Source organism: Onychostruthus taczanowskii, unplaced genomic scaffold (genome assembly GCF_017590055.1).
Source record: "Onychostruthus taczanowskii isolate IOZ18803 unplaced genomic scaffold, ASM1759005v1 scaffold61, whole genome shotgun sequence".
NCBI classification, from domain to species: Eukaryota; Metazoa; Chordata; class Aves; order Passeriformes; family Passeridae; genus Onychostruthus; species Onychostruthus taczanowskii.
Window position 1 is genome coordinate 6,667,479 of NW_024503790.1, and position 17,655 is coordinate 6,685,133.

General features: G+C 44.7%; 2 protein-coding genes across 8 annotated transcripts in view; one reads left to right on the forward strand and one right to left on the reverse strand.

Moving 5' to 3' along the window:
- LOC121344147 (translation initiation factor IF-2-like) overlaps positions 1–1,326 on the reverse strand; it is a 2,204-nt gene extending 878 nt beyond the window's left edge. The window contains exons 1-2 of the mRNA XM_041419858.1: positions 878–1,326; positions 7–537 (exon numbers count right to left, since the gene is read on the reverse strand). Coding sequence (XP_041275792.1) covers positions 7–537; positions 878–1,326 — 980 coding nt within the window. The remainder of the gene's footprint in view (positions 1–6; positions 538–877) is intronic.
- Positions 55–17,655, forward strand: part of KIF1B (kinesin family member 1B) — a 78,853-nt gene continuing 61,252 nt past the window's right edge. For 3 of the 7 annotated variants that reach the window (XM_041419603.1, XM_041419606.1, XM_041419607.1), the window contains exons 1-2: positions 55–412; positions 5,408–5,589. In XM_041419603.1, the coding sequence (XP_041275537.1) occupies positions 5,484–5,589 (106 nt within the window). In that variant the 5' untranslated portion in view covers positions 55–412; positions 5,408–5,483. Of the gene's footprint in view, positions 413–1,073; positions 1,213–5,407; positions 5,590–17,655 lie in introns of those variants that run through there. The other 4 variants (XM_041419608.1, XM_041419609.1, XM_041419610.1 and 1 more) reach the window with 2 other exon arrangements.

Genomic DNA, 17,655 nt, shown 5'->3' on the forward strand with positions numbered 1-17,655 from the left:
GCCAGGCGGCGCTGGCGGCGCGGCCGGCCGTGATTGACAGGGCGGAGGCGGGCGCACGCGGGCTCCGCGGAGCGCCATTGGCGGACTGTGCCGAGGGGGCGGGGCGGCGCGCGGCGATTGGCGGAGCGGGGCGCTCCCCCCGCGGGGCGGGCGCTCCCCCCGCGCTCCGGCAGTGCGGGAGCGGCGCTGGGGCGAGCGCGGCGCCCGTTCCTCCCGGCCGGCCTCGCTCTCCTCCCTCCCCTTCTCCCCTCCCTCCGTTCCCTCCCTCGCCCTTCCCGCTCCGTTCCCGGCAGCGGGGGGGTCTCCAGGCCTCGGTGGAGGCGGCGATGGGGATGGCCGGGTTTTTGTCGCTGCGCTGCCCCGCCGGCTGCTGACGCCGCACCGCCCGGGTCCCGCGGACACCCCGCGCCAGGTGAGCGGGCCGCGCTGTGAGGGCCGCGCTGTGAGGGCCGCGCTGAGGGCGCCGCGCTGAGGGGGCCGCGCTGAGGGCTCCGCTGAGGGGGCCGCGCTGAGGGCTCTGCGCTGAGGGGCTCCGCGCTGGCGGGGGCCGGAGCGGGGCGGGGGTGAGGGGCTGATGCCGTAATGCGGAGGGGGAGGCGGCGATGCTGCCGTGCGCATCTGTGAGGCCCCGCGGAGGGCTGGGGCCGGGAGCGGGGTGGATGGACGGACGGACAGACGGATGGATGGATGGATGGATGGATGCATAGCACTGGATACCCTGGAGCTGTCAGGGCAGCGGCGCAAGGGCGTGGGGCCCCGCTCGGCCTTGCCATCTGCCCGATGCCATCTCCTCGTCCCCCGGGACGCTTCCCTCCCTCCCTCCCCTCGCTTCCCTTTCTTCCTTCCCTTCCTCTCCCTCCTTCCTTTTTCCCCGGGCGGCCGCTCCCCGGCTTTCCCGTCGGCGGGATGCCGCCCGCTGTGCCGCGTTCCGCCGCCCTTGTCCCCTTTGCGGCCGGATGGGGCGGGGGCGGCGGGCGCTGGCCCGGGAGGCGGTGCGGAGTGCGGCAGAGGGCTCCCGGCGCGCTGGGCCCGGCCCGGCTCGGCTCGGCTCGGCTCGGCTCGGCCCGGCTCGGGCAGCCATGTTGGCAGCATGAGGCGGCAGTGCCCGTGCCCGGGCGGGGGGCGGCGGAGCGGGCCCGGCGCTCGGGGCCATCGCCCCCGCTGGAGAATCCGCCAGAAGCAGACGATGGATTTATGTCTGCTTTCCGGAATGTAAATACGTTCGTACCGAATTCGCAATTCTGAACGGCATTCCTCTTCGCTTCCAGCTCCTTCGTAGCTCAGTTCTTTTTGCTGTTGCACAATCCAGTGTTGGTAAATAGCCATGTGTGCATGTGATCAGGTTTCGGTGCCTCGCCGAGTTCTGCGGCACTGTTCGACCTGGCATCTCCACCTGGTCCAGATATCGCAGAGCGTGTGTGAGTTCAGCTGAGGGATCACGCTGTCAGCGCTGCCCGAGCTTCATGCGGCACCTAAAATTGGCTCTGCGGGGCCCCTTGTTCAGATACGCCTGCTGCCCCTAACAGCTGTTTTGCCAACTTTCCCTGTGCTAATCTCTGTCCTTGTTTTATTTCTTTAGAGCTCTTGCACTGATTAAGTTACAAGGCATTTTTTTGTTTCTAAGTTAGCACATTCTGTGAAATGCAGATATGACACAGTTATCTGGTATATGACTTGTTCTCTTAAATAAAAAGTGATTCTTCTTTATTTGTGGTATGTGGCGGGTTTGGGTGGGTTTTTTTGTTGAATGCTGAGATACAGATTTTGAACGTTGTTTTGTAACCACTTCAAGCTTGTTGCAGAGTTCTCTGCATGTATAAATAATAATTTGAATCTAAATCCCTGCTCTGCTTGTAACTTTACTTAAATAAATAGCAATGTGTTTGTATTTTGACATTGCAGAAAAACTGGTTTGCCAAAACGTTCAGATATGTCCCAAGTATTCAAGTCTTAATGTTAATTCATATATTTTTGTGAAAGCCCAGATCTAGTTGAGCCTGTGAAGGGTGATTCATCAACACAATTGGGTTTGTCAGCTTGAATACCAGTAAACAGACAAGATATTTCGTTTATTTCTTTTAATGACACCTTTTAATATGAAAACCTCGCTGTGTGACTTACAGGGTGGGTGTCTTTAGTTTCACATAGGTGTAAAACTAGGATGTAGGAGTCGCTCTTTGCTGATGAAGCTCACCAAACAACTCAGGTGTCATCTTCACCTGTTTGGGGCCAGTGGCCTCAAAGACACACACACAGTTCCCTTCCCTTTGGATTCGTGCAGACTGAACATTGCAAGAGACACAGCTAGTAGATTCCTTCCAAGGCATGAGGGAGGTGATTCATTCTAGCATGGATGGCAGCCTCCTGAGCCTATAGTGAACATGAAAAAAAGTCATCTTTTGAGAATATTGTTCTTCTAAATCTGTACCACAAACTGCATATTTTGGTTTTCTCTTTTCAAGTTTCCACTCTGTAGTCAGCATTTTGTAGTAGGAGGTGGCACTACTGGTAAATGTGAACCCTGAAAAACCAGTTGCAGTTTATTATCTGTGATGCTGTGTGACTTGGGGCTCATTTTCCCTTATTTTACCATTCTGTGTGATGAGGGCAATGCTACCTTTATAAATTATTACGGCCAGTTAAGATAACTGGTAAGTGGAAAAGCCCCTCAAACCCCCAACACCTTAAATGTATGGAAAGCTTGGCAAATTATATTGGTTTTGGTCAGTTTTCTTACTAATGAAAATTAAATCTTGCATAGTGAATTGTTATTCAAAACATCTGAAATCCATGTGGAAATACGAGTAGGTGTTTTGCTTACTTCAGCTATGAAAAATAGCAGAGTTGAGAACAAAAGAGATTTTAAATTATACCACATTTAATTTTCCGTCAGCACAAAAGTTAGGGTTGGGGAAAATTGGTAACTGCAGAAGTCCAGCAGGTAAATTTTCATGTTGCAGGTGATTTTGTGATCTGTTCTGTGAGAATCTCAAGTCTGTCATTTAGTTAGTGCATATGGAGTCTCTGGAAATGTGATTTTCATGCTTGTTGTGAATATGATAATAAGAGGTACTTGAGAACATATACATATATATGTATATATATATATTTATATATAAAAGTAGATGATTCTTTCATCCCACTCTGTTTGTCAGCTTCCCAGATACATCTGCAGTGTTCTGAGAGGTATTTTTATGAAAACATCAGAAAAAAATTCTTTGTGGGACCCCACAGTAAGAAGGGAAGGCAAACCCCCACATTTCATAAACAATATCATAAGACCACATGGGACAAAGTACACTGTGTCACTATGAGCTTGACGGAAAGGGGCGTTCTGCACCTGGCGTGATTAAGCAGTGTTTCCTGCAGGGGCTGCGTGGCCGTGCGCGGTGACATTGCTGTTGTCACAGCATGTCCAGGGTCAGTTCAGTAACAGCCCTGGCTGTGCTGGGGGGCTCAGGGACTCGTGTGGGGGCCTGGGAGGGAGGAGAGCAGGAGCCACGGGGCGCATTCTGGGGCAGAAGTCGATAATGAAGCTGTGTGTTTGATACTTTGTTCCTCACAAGAGTAGGCGCCTCTGAGCAGGAGGGACAGAAGCAGTCTCTAGAACAGCCCAGAACATCATGTGGATTCCTTCCCAGAACTTTTCTGGTCTATGTTCAGGATTTTAGTGAAGCTTTTTGAAATTCCATACTAACCCCGAGCTGGTGGTGTGGCTGTGTCATTAATCATTGCTCAGCCAGTTTGCTGGACCAATGACATTGAGATTCAGTTGGCTTGCTCCTAAAGACATTCTTCTAGTCTGATGAGATACCTCAGGTACCTGTGAAAATAAGGAATACTTTAAATTGCTTCTACTTGGGGGAGTAATTTAATTTCTGCCTTCACCATGTGATGGCATTAATGAAGTACTGCAGTTTTATTAAAGACTTCTTGTACTGTGGGAAAATGTGTCATAACTTGAATTAAGCAAGTATAAGTACTTTTACCAAGTGTGGAACTTACTTTAGAGCTGAAATGCTTCTGCTTTAGACCTGCTAGTAATTTTTGTACTTCTGTGATCACAACCCTGAAGTGAGCATTTCACCAGATACACGGTATGTTGATAACCAGAGAAGATGTCAGGATTCCTGGGTGCATGGTTGAGCAGAGTTGAGTTCTGCCCAGGGTTAGTCAGGTTCCAGGTAGAAATACCTGTGTGGAGTCAGACCAAGGGTCAGTCCAGCTCTGAATCCTCTCTTCAGCAGTGGCTGTAGCAGATATTTAGGATATAAGGATAAATCAAACATAAATAATGTTTTCTCACTATAGTCATCCAGGTTCTTTGTGTCTGTGCCATGGAAGGTTTCCTAGCCAAGGGTAGGAGATTCTTAGTAGGACTTATTCTTTGAATCTTGTTGCTTTTTGAGGCTGTTAGACTTCTGTACTTACTGTGTCCTGTGGCAGGGCTTCTCAGTAGTGCACCAACTGAAAACCTTTCTCTGATGGAAAGGGCTGGTTGACACCAATACGAGCAAACCAATCTTTTGTAACCCTGCCTTCCAACACTGTCTCAGACATGCCTGAAGTTCAGATAGTGGGTGTCAGGGATAGTTCCCTGCAACGAAAGTGCTCCATCATTTAGATGTGGTAGGATTTGAACAAGTATTTTGATAATGGAGATGAATTTAATGGTGGACATTTATCTGAACATAGAATAGTAATATTTACCCTGAAGGCAACAATTCTTGATTCCTCCTCTTCCTTACAGTGTGTCCTTTAATCAGTAGATATACAAGTAGTTGATGAGTTGTTATTTCCTTCCAGAAGAGGACTTTCCCAGGACTGCAAGGGGTTCTTTAAGGGTACACCCTTTTCTCTGGAGTCATATGTATTGAAAATCAGTGTGCTGTGGCCCATGACACTTGAGTTAGTTTTAATATTATTGCTAAAGCTTTGTGGCAGCAAGGATTGGCAGTGTGAGAGCCTGGGTGTGGGGTATATGGTCATTGACTCATGATGAAATTTAAGTAGCTGTGTCCTTACTGCTAAAATTATCTTTGTTAGGTTAAGCCTAACACATGTTGTAACTAGATATTTATTTTGGTATTGGCATCCTTACTTTCTGGAAGAAAACCAAGTGTTGGTTTTCTTCCAGAAAAGAAATGTATGAAATTGTATGAAAACCAAATATTTGTACACTTCAAAAGAACTGCTTCAAGTGACAGAAACTTTTGACTAGGGAGACAGTGAACAGGTGCTGATAAGTGTATTTCCAGTTCTGGCTTTGAAGTGACATCTTTTGGGGGTAAGGGAGGGTGATCTGCAAAGCAGAAATTGCATTATGAAGTAACTTTGAACCTCCCTAATTTTATCAACAACTTGAATACACTAGCTGTAAATAACTAAATGGTATTTTTCTCCTTAGAAAACGCCAAGAGGAAGGATAACTTGGAAGGCTCTTGATCACTTTCAGTTCCTTGAGTGTGCTCCCAGCAGCCAGGATGTCGGGGGCTTCAGTGAAGGTGGCTGTTCGGGTCCGGCCCTTCAATTCCCGAGAAACCAGCAAGGAGTCCAAATGTATCATCCAGATGCAAGGCAATTCAACCAGTAAGTTTATTTTAATCTTGTAAGGGAGTCTTTCGCTGTTCCCAAACTTCCGAGTTAAAGATTTTCTTCTGTCAGACTGAGAACTGTGTACATTGTATCATCTACAATTAATCTTTCTGTTATTCTGCTCTTCTGAGGCTGTCATTACAAACTAGGTTATCTCTGAATGTGACTAGAAAGTCTAAATCACAAGTATCTTGATTTTTATGGAGTTGTTCATGGTGTTTGCTTCTGCTGCTCTGAAAATTGTACAGAAGGATTGGAGTACCAAAGTGAAAATCTTTTTGTGAACTTCAGTGTTTGGGAATATCGTGTGGGTAGACAGAGGGATACATTGCACACCACCACATGATAATTGTGGGGGTATAAGTCCTGCTTGGATCTGGTGCTTTAGTTCTTGGTGTGCTTGTTCTGCACTATGTGCTTTTGGTCAAGAACATAATTTGGATGAGAAAGCTGAGATAAAAAGGATATCAAGTTTTATGCTTTCCAGAGCAGATGTCTAAACGACAGCAAAATAACAGACTACATAAAATCATCTTTTCTAACTAATTAGAAGTGTTAAGCTTCCTGTATAATTGTTGTGAGTGCAATTTGGAGAGCACTGTTCTGTGGGAAACTGTGTGTGGGCACACCTTTTTTGGTTGTTGGGTTGGTTGTTTTTCATACTTGAGGTCAAGGCAGTATTGACAGCATTTGAGGGAGTGTCACTCCTCATCTGCAGCCCAACAGCTCTGCCCCTAAACTGCTCTTCTTGGGGCAGTTTTTCATTGTCAGGTAATCAAGTAGAGCCATCTTGTCTGCAGCTGTAGAAAGCAGCACTCCAAGAGCACGGAGTTATTTCGCTGTCTGATTACTTGAGTGTTTACTCATGCCTGTTAACACAAAGGAGGTTTCATACAGGCCTCTCCCTTTTTTTTATAGCCAAGGTTGCACGTCAGCCTGCTTGTGCTTCTGCAGTGGAATTTAAATCCTGGTTGTGGTCACTTAAATGATATAGTGTTTATGGTTTCATTGGAAGAGAGGTGTCATAGAGAAGAGAGCTTGTTTTTTAGTGCAGAAAGTTCTTATCTTCAGACGTTATGTGCAGTAGTACCCAAAGAAGCTTTTTTGTGATTGGATTTCAAAATTTCCATTTGAGGTAGGGGTGGAGGAGTTTGAAGTCATCTCATTAGAACAGGTGCTTGTATCCCATCACTGGACCCCAGTGTAGAATGCAAGAACTATAGACTTCATTAGAGGACATTTGCTATGGAAATGCCACCAAGCTCTGGGCTCCAGCAGCACCACTGGGAACCCTGTAACAGCTTTTCCTGCTGCAGTCATCACAGCAGTAATTGTAGATGCTTAAGGTGCTTGAATTGCAGGAGCCTGTGGAAGCAACAAGGGTGACCAGTCAGTGTCTGGCAGATTGTTTGAGATTGTTTGTCTGAGCTGGGGCTGTGGCCCGGCCAGACACTGGTTCTGTTTCTGAACACTAGAGCTGCACTGTAGTGACACATTTCCAAGAAACTGTATCAGTCTTCAAAAGGAGAAAAATACTTCAGATTTATTTAATTGGAAATGTCTTTACAGAAATGACTTCTTTTGCTGTATTTTATACTCTGAAGTGCTCTAATCTGCAGCCTTTTGTTTGAATGCTGTGGCTCTGATGGAGCTGGGTGCTGTGACAGATGGTCGGGTTTAAGTCATCCAGGACATTACAGGCTGTGGAAAGGAATCACCACTTGCAATAGTTAAACATTGTTACAATCTGTGGGATATTTTTTCCCTGTATTTCCCTCTTAGAGGAGAAATACAAGAAAGCAATGGACAGAGGAGTAGTTTGAACAGAAGAGGATTGTATAATAAAGTATATGAATAAGGCATTGTTTAATGGGGGAAAAACAAAACAGCAGAAATCTTCCCTCCAAAGAATCTTCCTAACCAAGTTGTCTGACACACATAACTTCCAGCTGAAATTCTTCAGCTGGTATGCTTTTAGGTTATGTGTTAGATTTGGGGAGCATAAGTGCTGTACTGCCAAAGATTCTTTCATTTTCATTGTGCTCAGTTTTTTGCAGGCCCACAGTTACATTATGAGCTCCTCATTATTAAGGTTTGAACTTGCTGACTAAAAGCTGAGCACATAAAGTGAAATTAGTGTATCTGAGACTCATATCTGATGCAGCAATTTGAAAATAAAGGGAATTCAGTAGTAATTCTAGACTAAGGGGTTCCTGCTTCACACTTTCAGATGTGCCAGTGAAGTGATCAAGGTCTAGATATCTTGCCTCTGAGAAGGTTGTTTTTTCACTTGTGCACTGATCAGGTTGACAGGAGGCAAACCTGAGAGGATGGTGATACACTGAGTAGTGACTATTTTAAGCCTCCAAGGCAGTTAAAGTTCCCTTATCTTGGAATTAAAGCCTAATGGACTGTTGTGACACCGGATTGATGAGACAGTGTGAAGTCTGATAGCTAAGAAGGGATTTTGACAGTTACTTGAACTTTAATTCTGTATGTATTGATTGACCAAGCTATTCTGCAAATCCTTTGTGGGTCCTACATTTAAACTTTGTCCAAGTCTGAGTTTTGTAAATGCATTGGCAGAGACTACTGCATTACAGCAAAACTGAGGCAAAGTGCTCGGGATTACGTTAAGGAAATCTGCATAAAGATACAGATAATAAAGTGTATGACAGGTGTACTTTATTTATAAATAACTTTAGGTGAATGTGTGAAAAAGGACTGGTTTTTGACATACATAATGAAGTAGGTTCTTGAAGTCAGAATGCCACCAGGGTTGTTGCCTGACATGCTGCTTTTGTTGGACAGTTTTTCTGTGAATTTGGCTGTTTATGGCTTTGGGGATTGCCTGTCATTCATAGGGTGCTTGCCAGCAAAGCAAAACGTCCCTCTGGGTTAGAAAGCTTATGCTCAATTTTGTTACACAGTTCTTTGCCTTAGAAGCAAAACAACCTAATTTGCTTGTGCAATCCTACAGAATTTACTTGTTATCCTATCTGGCTTTAATGTCATTTCCTCCTAGGAGATCAAGACCTTTAATCAAGATCCATAGTTGGTCTGTTTTTATCATTTGTCACTGTTTAAAAATGACAGTGCAGCTGAATACAGTTCTAGATATGTCTTAATCTCAGAAAAAGAGAATTTGTACTAAGATCCATAATGTTAAGGACACTTACTGTGAGTAATTGGGACTTCGTTTTTCTTCTGGAAGGGTGCAAAATATGGCAATTTTGAAATCAGTACTTGAACATATTATTTGTCTTTTTTTTTTTCTGTTCTACTGTTATGCATCTTACACTTAAATTGTCAGTCTTTATGTCTTTAATACATGTTTCAAAGCTGAGATTGTGCAGCTGAGCTGGAGTCACGGGTGCTGACTGCATTGAGGGGCTGGAATCTGGCAGAAGGCCAGTGCTGCTGGGATCATATCTATTTGCAGATGGGATCCATTGGAATGGTGCTGCCTGAAGTTCTTCAGTGGACACGGGGGAAGTGGGGGTAGGGGAAGAGAAGGTAATGGAGGAATCTTGAGACAGGACAAGTTAGAAGCTGTAAAATTCTGCTATTTATGTTAACTTGGGATCGCAAAATACTTTCCAAAGAAGAGGTAATGTCACCATCAAATTAGTAATTAAAAAACTCTTATCAAAACAGTAACTGAGTGGGGTTAATTTCAGAAAAGGCCTGAGCCTTTCAAATTATGACTTAGAAATTGTCCTAAGAAACATAAACTTTGTTTTCAAAAGCACCTGCTAAGCAAGTGAATTCAGTTGGCTGAAAGGATGTTTTCATTTGGACTTCTGTTCTGAAGAGAATATTCTTTGAATTACTGAATAGGTGACTTATCATGGCCAAACTCACAAGTGGCTTTTAAAAATTAATAGTTAAAGTATAGATAATGATTTTCTGCATATCTTGATTGAATATGTTTTGTCTTTAATTCCTGCTTTTTCCAGTTTTTTTTTCACAAAGGTTCACACCAATGCATCTTGCCCACAATGTATTAATTACTTATTCCTGTCCAGCTAATTTATGACTGTTTTTGTAGTGAGTGGGAAAAAGTTTCTGCAGTGTAATACATGAAAGCTGAGCTATAGATCTGAGGGTTTTGTGTGTCAGTAGTTCTTGTGCTCATTCTTGTACTGGCTTTTCAAATGTAACAAATATAAACAACGTTGGCAGCTGCTGCCTTGGGTTATTGAGCTGAAAAAAGAATCTGTTCTGTGCCTAAAGACTCCCCAAGCATTGTGCTTTTTCTGGTTTGGCTTTTGTTTGTTTGAGGGATTTTTTGTTTTGGTTTGGTTTGTTGGTTGGTTGGTTTGTTTGTTTTGCGTTTTTTTTTGTGGAAGTGATTTGATAATCTGGCCTGTAAATGCCTGTAAATAATGAATAAATAAAAACAAATGAAATTGAAGCAGACATTCAAACTAGTAGCTACAAGACAGCATTTAGATACTAATCACTAGCAAAGAGCCCAGCAGGCTTATTCTTTTAAAACATGAAACAAATGAAACAAGGAAGTAAGGAAGTCCCCTAGCTGGAATGTGTCTGTTGCAATTACTTGTGCACTAGGTGAATGAAAACAGGCCTTAGCATCCTGTGTGAGCGAGTGACAGAGCAAACCAGGGTGCTCAGAGCAGGGCTGCTCTGTGATCGTTGTGTGCTCTGCTTTGCCATGAAGCACAGCAAAGGTGGGAAGGTGCACCTGCACAGCCCAGCTTACCCCGGGAGGGCTGGGTGCCCCTGCATCCTCCCTGAACCTTACCTGTGGGGATTTTAGCTCAGCAGTAATCTCTGGGTTTCAGTAATGTTGGCACGTTCTTTTGTGGCTGCTGAAGGTATTGGATGTTTAATAAAAATAGGCCTAGTGGAGTGGTCCCATCTGCCAGTAACAATAATCCCATCTGCTGCTGTGGACATATGGCTGTCAGCTTCTCATCCAGGCATCCCTGGCATCAGAAAACCTTGGTAAGACATTCTGGAGTTAATTTGTAGAGGTTGTAGGGAAAAAAATGTATTTCTTCTAATATTATTTTGTTGTTCGGGGCTTTTTTCTCACTAAGGTGTATAAACCTCAGATCTAGACTTAAATGTTAAATAAAAAAAAAAACAAACCAAAAAACCTAATACAGAAACATTTAATTTTAATTTCTCCTTTGTTTTGTTTTTTTCTTTCCTTTTTTTTCTTTTAAGATGTGTGCTGCTTTATGCAGTTGTTCTGGGGCAAATTAAAAATGGGTGGGAAAGCAGGATTGAACTTAAAAGGCTTTTGATTTATGCATGTTTGTCTGCATTAGTGGTACTTGAAATGTAATACAAAAGTCAAAACTATTGAAAGGTTCATAGACTAAGGTAACCTCATCAATAATTCAGCTGTCTCTTTTATTGATATACTTTTGTCTCGCAATCTGTATTATGAAAACAATAATTTTAGATATCTCAAAAAATAAGCATATTGCCTTTCTGATTTGTGCCTACCAAAAAGCATTGCTCCTTAAAGCATACAGCTTGGTTTTCTTGTTTTGTTTTGTTTTGTTTTTTTTTTTTCCCCCAAGTGCTTCTGGTGTTTTCTGCTGGTATCTTGTATGATGAGGTTGTCTTGGGCAAATGAACAGCATTGCTGGAATGTAACTTCACCCCTTCCCTGATTTTTCTGGTCTGTAAATCCTTGTTAGTGGTGCAAGCTAAATGAATGCTTGTCAAGATGATAATACTGCTCTGCATTCGTGGTGGGTGTGTTATCAAAACAGGCTGTTCATGGGAGATAAATGGTGTCACATGGAGGATGCCTGAATGGTCTTGTGGTTGAGGTTTGAAAGACAAGTCAAAGAGGTCACAATAGCAGAGGTTACCCAAACTCTTCTGATGACTGTCCTCTTACCAGTATGAGCATTAGAGTTCTCTGTGTTTTGCAGCATTAGGGATTTCTGTGTCCACAAGTCTGTCTTAGTCATTGTCTCTGAATGCCCTGCAGTATTGACAGCTCATATGTTTTGCTACAAGCCTGGAATATTTTTTTGGAGAAGAAATAAAAATGTGGATTTTTTTGGTGCTTGATTTTCCTTCTAAAGCCTTTCTCACGATTGAATAAAAATAGCTTGAAGTGTTAATTCTGCACTGTTAAAAAAATTTAGAGGATGACTTTGGGGAGCTGGGGGAAGATGAACATTTAATGATCTTTAAATGCTAGAGATGCAAATGCTGGTTCTGGAGTGAGACTGTGGGATGATGACTAGGGTGTTCCAGCTGATGTTAAATGCAGTTAGACTACATTATGTTATGAAGTTAGCATGGAACCATAGCAGAGAGGTATTACTAATAAACCCTGAGCAGTTTCTGTCAGTGGTGAGTCTCCATGTGGAATGCTTCTCCTTCAGAGTTAGTGCCCACGGACACAGAACTAGGCCTCTAGAGGTGATTCTTTTTATCAAATGCTTAAATAAACTGCCACCTTTTAGTATGTAAGTAGAAGTAAAGAGAATGTAAATTGCTAATAGGAACTACTTTAAGAATTGGATATTTTCATTCACTACACAAATTCTTCCAGAGACATCCACTGTTAAGAGTTGACCAAACTGACTGAAGCAGTGGGCTGGAATCCTTAAGACCTGGCTCCCCAAGACTCCAGTGCTATGTGGTGTTCTCTTCCTGTGTGTCTGAAGTGAGAATGGTCTTAGGAGAGGCCGTTGGCTCTTGGCTATGTCAAGTCAGAGAAGGTGAGGGGAGATACTGTTTTACCTGCTTTGGGGCAGAAAACATGAGCCCAGAATTGAGCTGGAGCACTGCCCCAGCCCCACACACAGACCTGACACTGCCTCTGCACTCGGACATTCCCAGGAAATCCACTGACAGTGCAAGTTTGGGAATGGTTGTGGGTCAACTTTTCAGCCAGGGAGAGCAGTCTGGTTCGGCTGGCTCCTGCCTGCTGCAGAGCCTGCTGGCGTGCTGTTCTCCAAGAACACCAGCTGGAGAGCTGTATTTATAGCTCGTGGATCTGTAAGAGCAGCTGAGGATGAGAGCGGCTTTCCAGCAGCTTCTGTGAGCGAGCGGTGGCCTTGCCCCGCTGCTGCCGAGCCTGCCTCCCTCCCCCAGCCAACCTTTCTCCCAGTGCAGGGCTGAAATTCCTCAGTGGGGAGAGAATCCGGTTGAATTCCAAATGAGCTGTTCTTAGCTTCTACTCGGTTTCCTTCCCTTTTAATGATTTGAAAAATGCAAACAATGCTTTGAAAAGCAAGCACTGCTTCGTGAGCTGGAAGTGTCCATTTCCCTTCATTTATCTCTTATAATAACAGCCCTGAAAGTCTGTCTTATAAAAGCACTATGGCCATAGATCTGATTGCAGCGTATGCCTAGGAAAGAAGCCTGTATTAAACGTGTCTTTGTGGTGTTATTCACGTTCCAGCAAATAAAGAATGCCTGCTCCACCCTGCTCTCTGTAAGGAACATGTTCCCATTGTTGTCATTCTAGTCTACAGATGGTGCAGATATATTTTCCAGACCCATGTTTTTTAAGAGACTCTGTATTTAATGTCAATTTGGTCTTGTGGAATCAATTCTGAAAGCTCCAGATTTTTTTCATTGGATAAATTGTTTATTCAAACATAATAAAACTACTGCTTATATTGATCCAAATAGAGTTTGAAGAAGGCATAGAAGTTACTTTGGATTTTTCTCCCAGAAGTTGCCCCTCCCAAAGGTCTGTGGAGACCAGAATGATTTTTGAAAATGTCTACCTATTCCTTTACTAATGATTAAGGAGAGCACAAGTGAAGACACTGCTTTTCTTGCTAGCTGTTATCTCTGAGTGGTGGCATTTGGTAGGAGTGTGTGCTTGTGCTAGAATAATGCTGCCTCAGGGAGAATTGTTGAGGCTGGTGTGAAGCCTCTCTTTGTGAGAAGAAACCTAATTTTATTTCATATGTAGAAATGAAAGAGGTTTTGTGCCCTCAGCATTGCCTGTTATGGTAGCAATATGGGCATGGCAGATGTTAACAACAAAGCAGGTTGTGTTGCACAGATCTGGGAAGGTCGGTTTTTCCAGTTCCAGTCTCGAGTTTCATCATAATTGGGTTTCATTTCCGATTAGGAATTATTTGTTTGTTTTTAAAAGCCTCGGTGTGCCTGTCCCTTCACCCCCTTGCCTGCACAGCCTGTGTCCCAGCTAATCCCAGCTGAAGCGCGGGTTAATTCTGGCTGCTGGTGTTTATCTGAAGGGCAGGCTGCAGCTGGGCAGCTCCCGGGGCCCATGGTGACCAATGCATGGCCCATGGTGACCAATGCATGGCACGGTGACCGATGCATAGCACGGTGACCAATGCATGGCATGGTGCCTGATGCATGGCGCGGTGACCGATGCATAGCACGGTGACCAATGCATGGCGCGGTGACCAATGCATGGCACGGTGACCTATGCATGGCATGGTGACCGATGCATGGCGCGGTGACTAATGCATGGCACGGTGACTGATGCATGGCATGGTGACCGATGCATGGCACGGTGACCAATGCATGACATGGTGACTGATGCATGGCACGGTGACCGATGCATGGCACGGTGACCCATGCATGGCGCGGTGACTGATGCATGGCACGGTGACCCATGCATGGCGCGGTGACTGATGCATGGCACGGTGACCCATGCATGGCGCGGTGACCAATGCCTGGCACGGTGACCAATGCATGGCATGGTGACTGATGCATGGCGTGGTGACTGATGCATGGCACGGTGACTGATGCATGGCACAGTGACAGATGCATGGCATGGTGACCGATGCATGGCACGGTGACCAATGCATGGCATGGTGACCCATGCATGGCACGGTGACCGATGCATGGCGCGGTGCTGGCAGCGAGCCCTGCCAGGTGACTCTGGGGCTGGCACAGCCGGAGCCGGGCAATCCTCTGACTTGACTTCAAATGCAGGGAGGGCAAGAGAATAATTTCAGCTCTTGCCTCTTGAGTGCTCTGCACTGTCTCTCTGTTCCACGAGCTTATTAGCAGGAGCTGTGTGTGCTGGGCATCCCCAGATCCTGAGCTGCAGATAGTTTCTAATCTGACAAATTTGTGACATGCTGAGGAGCAGCACTGACTGGGATAAGAGCAGAGCAGATGCATGGCACGGTGACTAGTGCATGGCATGGTGCCTGATGCATGGCGCGGTGACCGATGCATAGCACGGTGACCAATGCATGGCGCGGTGACCAATGCATGGCACGGTGACCTATGCATGGCATGGTGACCCATGCATGGCGCGGTGACTGATGCATGGCACGGTGACCCATGCATGGCGCGGTGACCAATGCCTGGCACGGTGACCAATGCATGGCATGGTGACTGATGCATGGCGTGGTGACTGATGCATGGCACGGTGACCAATGCATGGCACGGTGACCGATGCATGGCGCGGTCATTGATGCATGGCACGGTGACCAATGCATGGCATGGTGACCCATGCATGGCACGGTGACCGATGCATGGCGCGGTCATTGATGCATGGCACGGTGACCAATGCATGGCACTATGACTAGTGCATGGCACGGTGACCGATGCATGGCGCGGTGCTGGCAGCGAGCCCTGCCAGGTGACTCTGGGGCTGGCACAGCCGGAGCCGGGCAATCCTCTGACTTGACTTCAAATGCAGGGAGGGCAAGAGAATAATTTCAGCTCTTGCCTCTTGAGTGCTCTGCACTGTCTCTCTGTTCCACGAGCTTATTAGCAGGAGCTGTGTGTGCTGGGCATCCCCAGATCCTGAGCTGCAGATAGTTTCTAATCTGACAAATTTGTGACATGCTGAGGAGCAGCACTGACTGGGATAAGAGCAGAGCAGGCTTGAACTGCAAATTCAGTGTCATAATCTGATACGAGTTTGGAGTGGTTAAGAAGCACTTCTAGTCATTCTTTGTGCCTGCAAAAATATTTATGTGACTGAGTAGATGGGAATGGAATGAGGGGGCTGATCTTGGCTAAGTTTCCTTGCTTTTGTGGATTTTTTTTCTCCCCTTTGTAGGCTTCCCACTGTCTGTTTACTTGGTTGGTTTTAAAGGAGACTGGAAGTGTAAGTCCAGAAATGAAGGCTTGAAGTGGGAATGTGTTTGTGAGTGTGTGAGTGTGTGTTCAGAAAGAAGTGAGAAGACAGAATGCTGCTTCCAGTTGAAAATACCCTGGAAGGTTTTAACTTTGCATCAGCTCTCAACTGTGCTCCACACTCTGGTTATAAGTGTAAAACAAAGGTATATTTGACCTGTGCTTCTTGAATTTCAGCTTCAGAAATAAAAATTGGATTCTAAGGCAAAAAATTTGGATGTCCAAAATGACATAGGAATGCAATATAATACATACTATGAAATATATGGGTACTATTTCAGTAGTGGTCTTTCAAGTATTGCTACAGTGTTTGCTAAAAAATAAGGGATGAATTTGAGCTCATAGATTTGAAAGGTTGAAAGTATATGTTATTTTTGTGCTAGCTGATAAAGCAGATGGTGGATGGTATATAAAATGTTAATTAAGGAACAAGTGGGATGGACTGTGGAAATAAAAATGCCAAAAGATGAAATTGCCTGTTTAAGTAAGAGTATGTTAAAATCCAAATGTTTTGTGGAGATCGGTCTGTTACTGTTGGCAGAGCACATCTGAGAGTATAATTCTTTCATTTGTTGTGCTCCTGCTTTCTCCTTTTATTCCTCTGTACTGCTCCTACTATGTACTTGTCCTGTACAAGGACCAATCAGTATTTGGGTCTTATATAATACTCAGAAAAATGAGATTATTTAGTGTGAAGAAATTTCTTTTAAAACTGTGTGTTTCCTTACCTTTTGGTCAGTGAGATAGAAAATGTTTGTAGTTACAGGTATCAAAACGTCCATCAAACTTAAACAGCTAAGCAGCTACAAAGAATTGTTTAAATTGCTTGAGCTCCAGGGAATATGTGAATTACTCCTGCTTAGAGAAACTTTGGATGGTGTGAAGCAGCTCAGCTTGGCTCACGGTACAGCTGTAAGGGGACACTAAGCTTTTAAAATGCAGGCTGTGTCTCTAGGTGGGCACGGCAGCGGGTACTAAACCCTGCTTCTCGTGGGTACTGCTGCAGAGCTGTTCACACAGGGTGCTTACTTATCTCAGTTTATGACATGTAGTTACTTTATTTGTGTACAAAGGTAGAAAGCAGATCTAAGTATTATTTTTTAAGGAGAAGCTTATTATTAAAAATTTCCAGAAATTCATTATTCAAATAAAGAAATGTAATAATATGGGCATTTATCTCTCTCAACCAAATCAGTGATTTGTAGAAAACGCTTTAATCCCGTGAACATTCTCTTGCCTTTTTTTTGGCCTTCCATTCCAAAGGTAAATGATGGGCATTAACCCCTGCTGTGGTTGCTGCTTCAATCCCAGAAGAGGTTTCAGCACTGCAGCAGAGAAATATTTATCCTCAGCGTGTTTCATCCTTCTCACCTGGGGCTCCAGGTGTGACCTGTTTCCTAGCAGTGGTGTGGCACTCAGTGGTTCTGTGGAACATCCCTTCCAGTGTCTCTGCTGCAGAAAGCTTGGCTTGTGGAAGGCTACAAGATACCCCATGACCTAATAAATTGGCTCTTGGTGAAGCAAGGGGCCTGGAAGAGGGATTTGCTCAGAAACTGGCTAACTGCAGCATTCAGAGCTGCTCCGGTGCCATGCTGATGGTAATTATAGCTGCAGCACAAAGCAGCAGTGTCAGTTTGCAAACAGAAGAGTTAATTGCCACATTGGACCTTTGAAATAGCAGATAAACAAATTTATTCTGTAAGATAAAAAGACTATTAATGCGTTCCTGCTGTGATCGTCTGCCTTATTGCCTTTCTCATTTCCTGAGGCTCTGTAATTAAACCATTAGTGTGTGGACCGTGCGGTGAGGCTGCTGTGGGGAGAGGAGATAGATGACGACCTATTTCATGATTCACTAAGATAATTCATCTTGGCCTTGCATGGTTTAAAAACCAAACAAAGTAACTGAAATCTGTTCGTGTTCTTGTGGCTATCGGAGACATTGAGAACAGTCCTCTTTCTGTTTTAATTGTA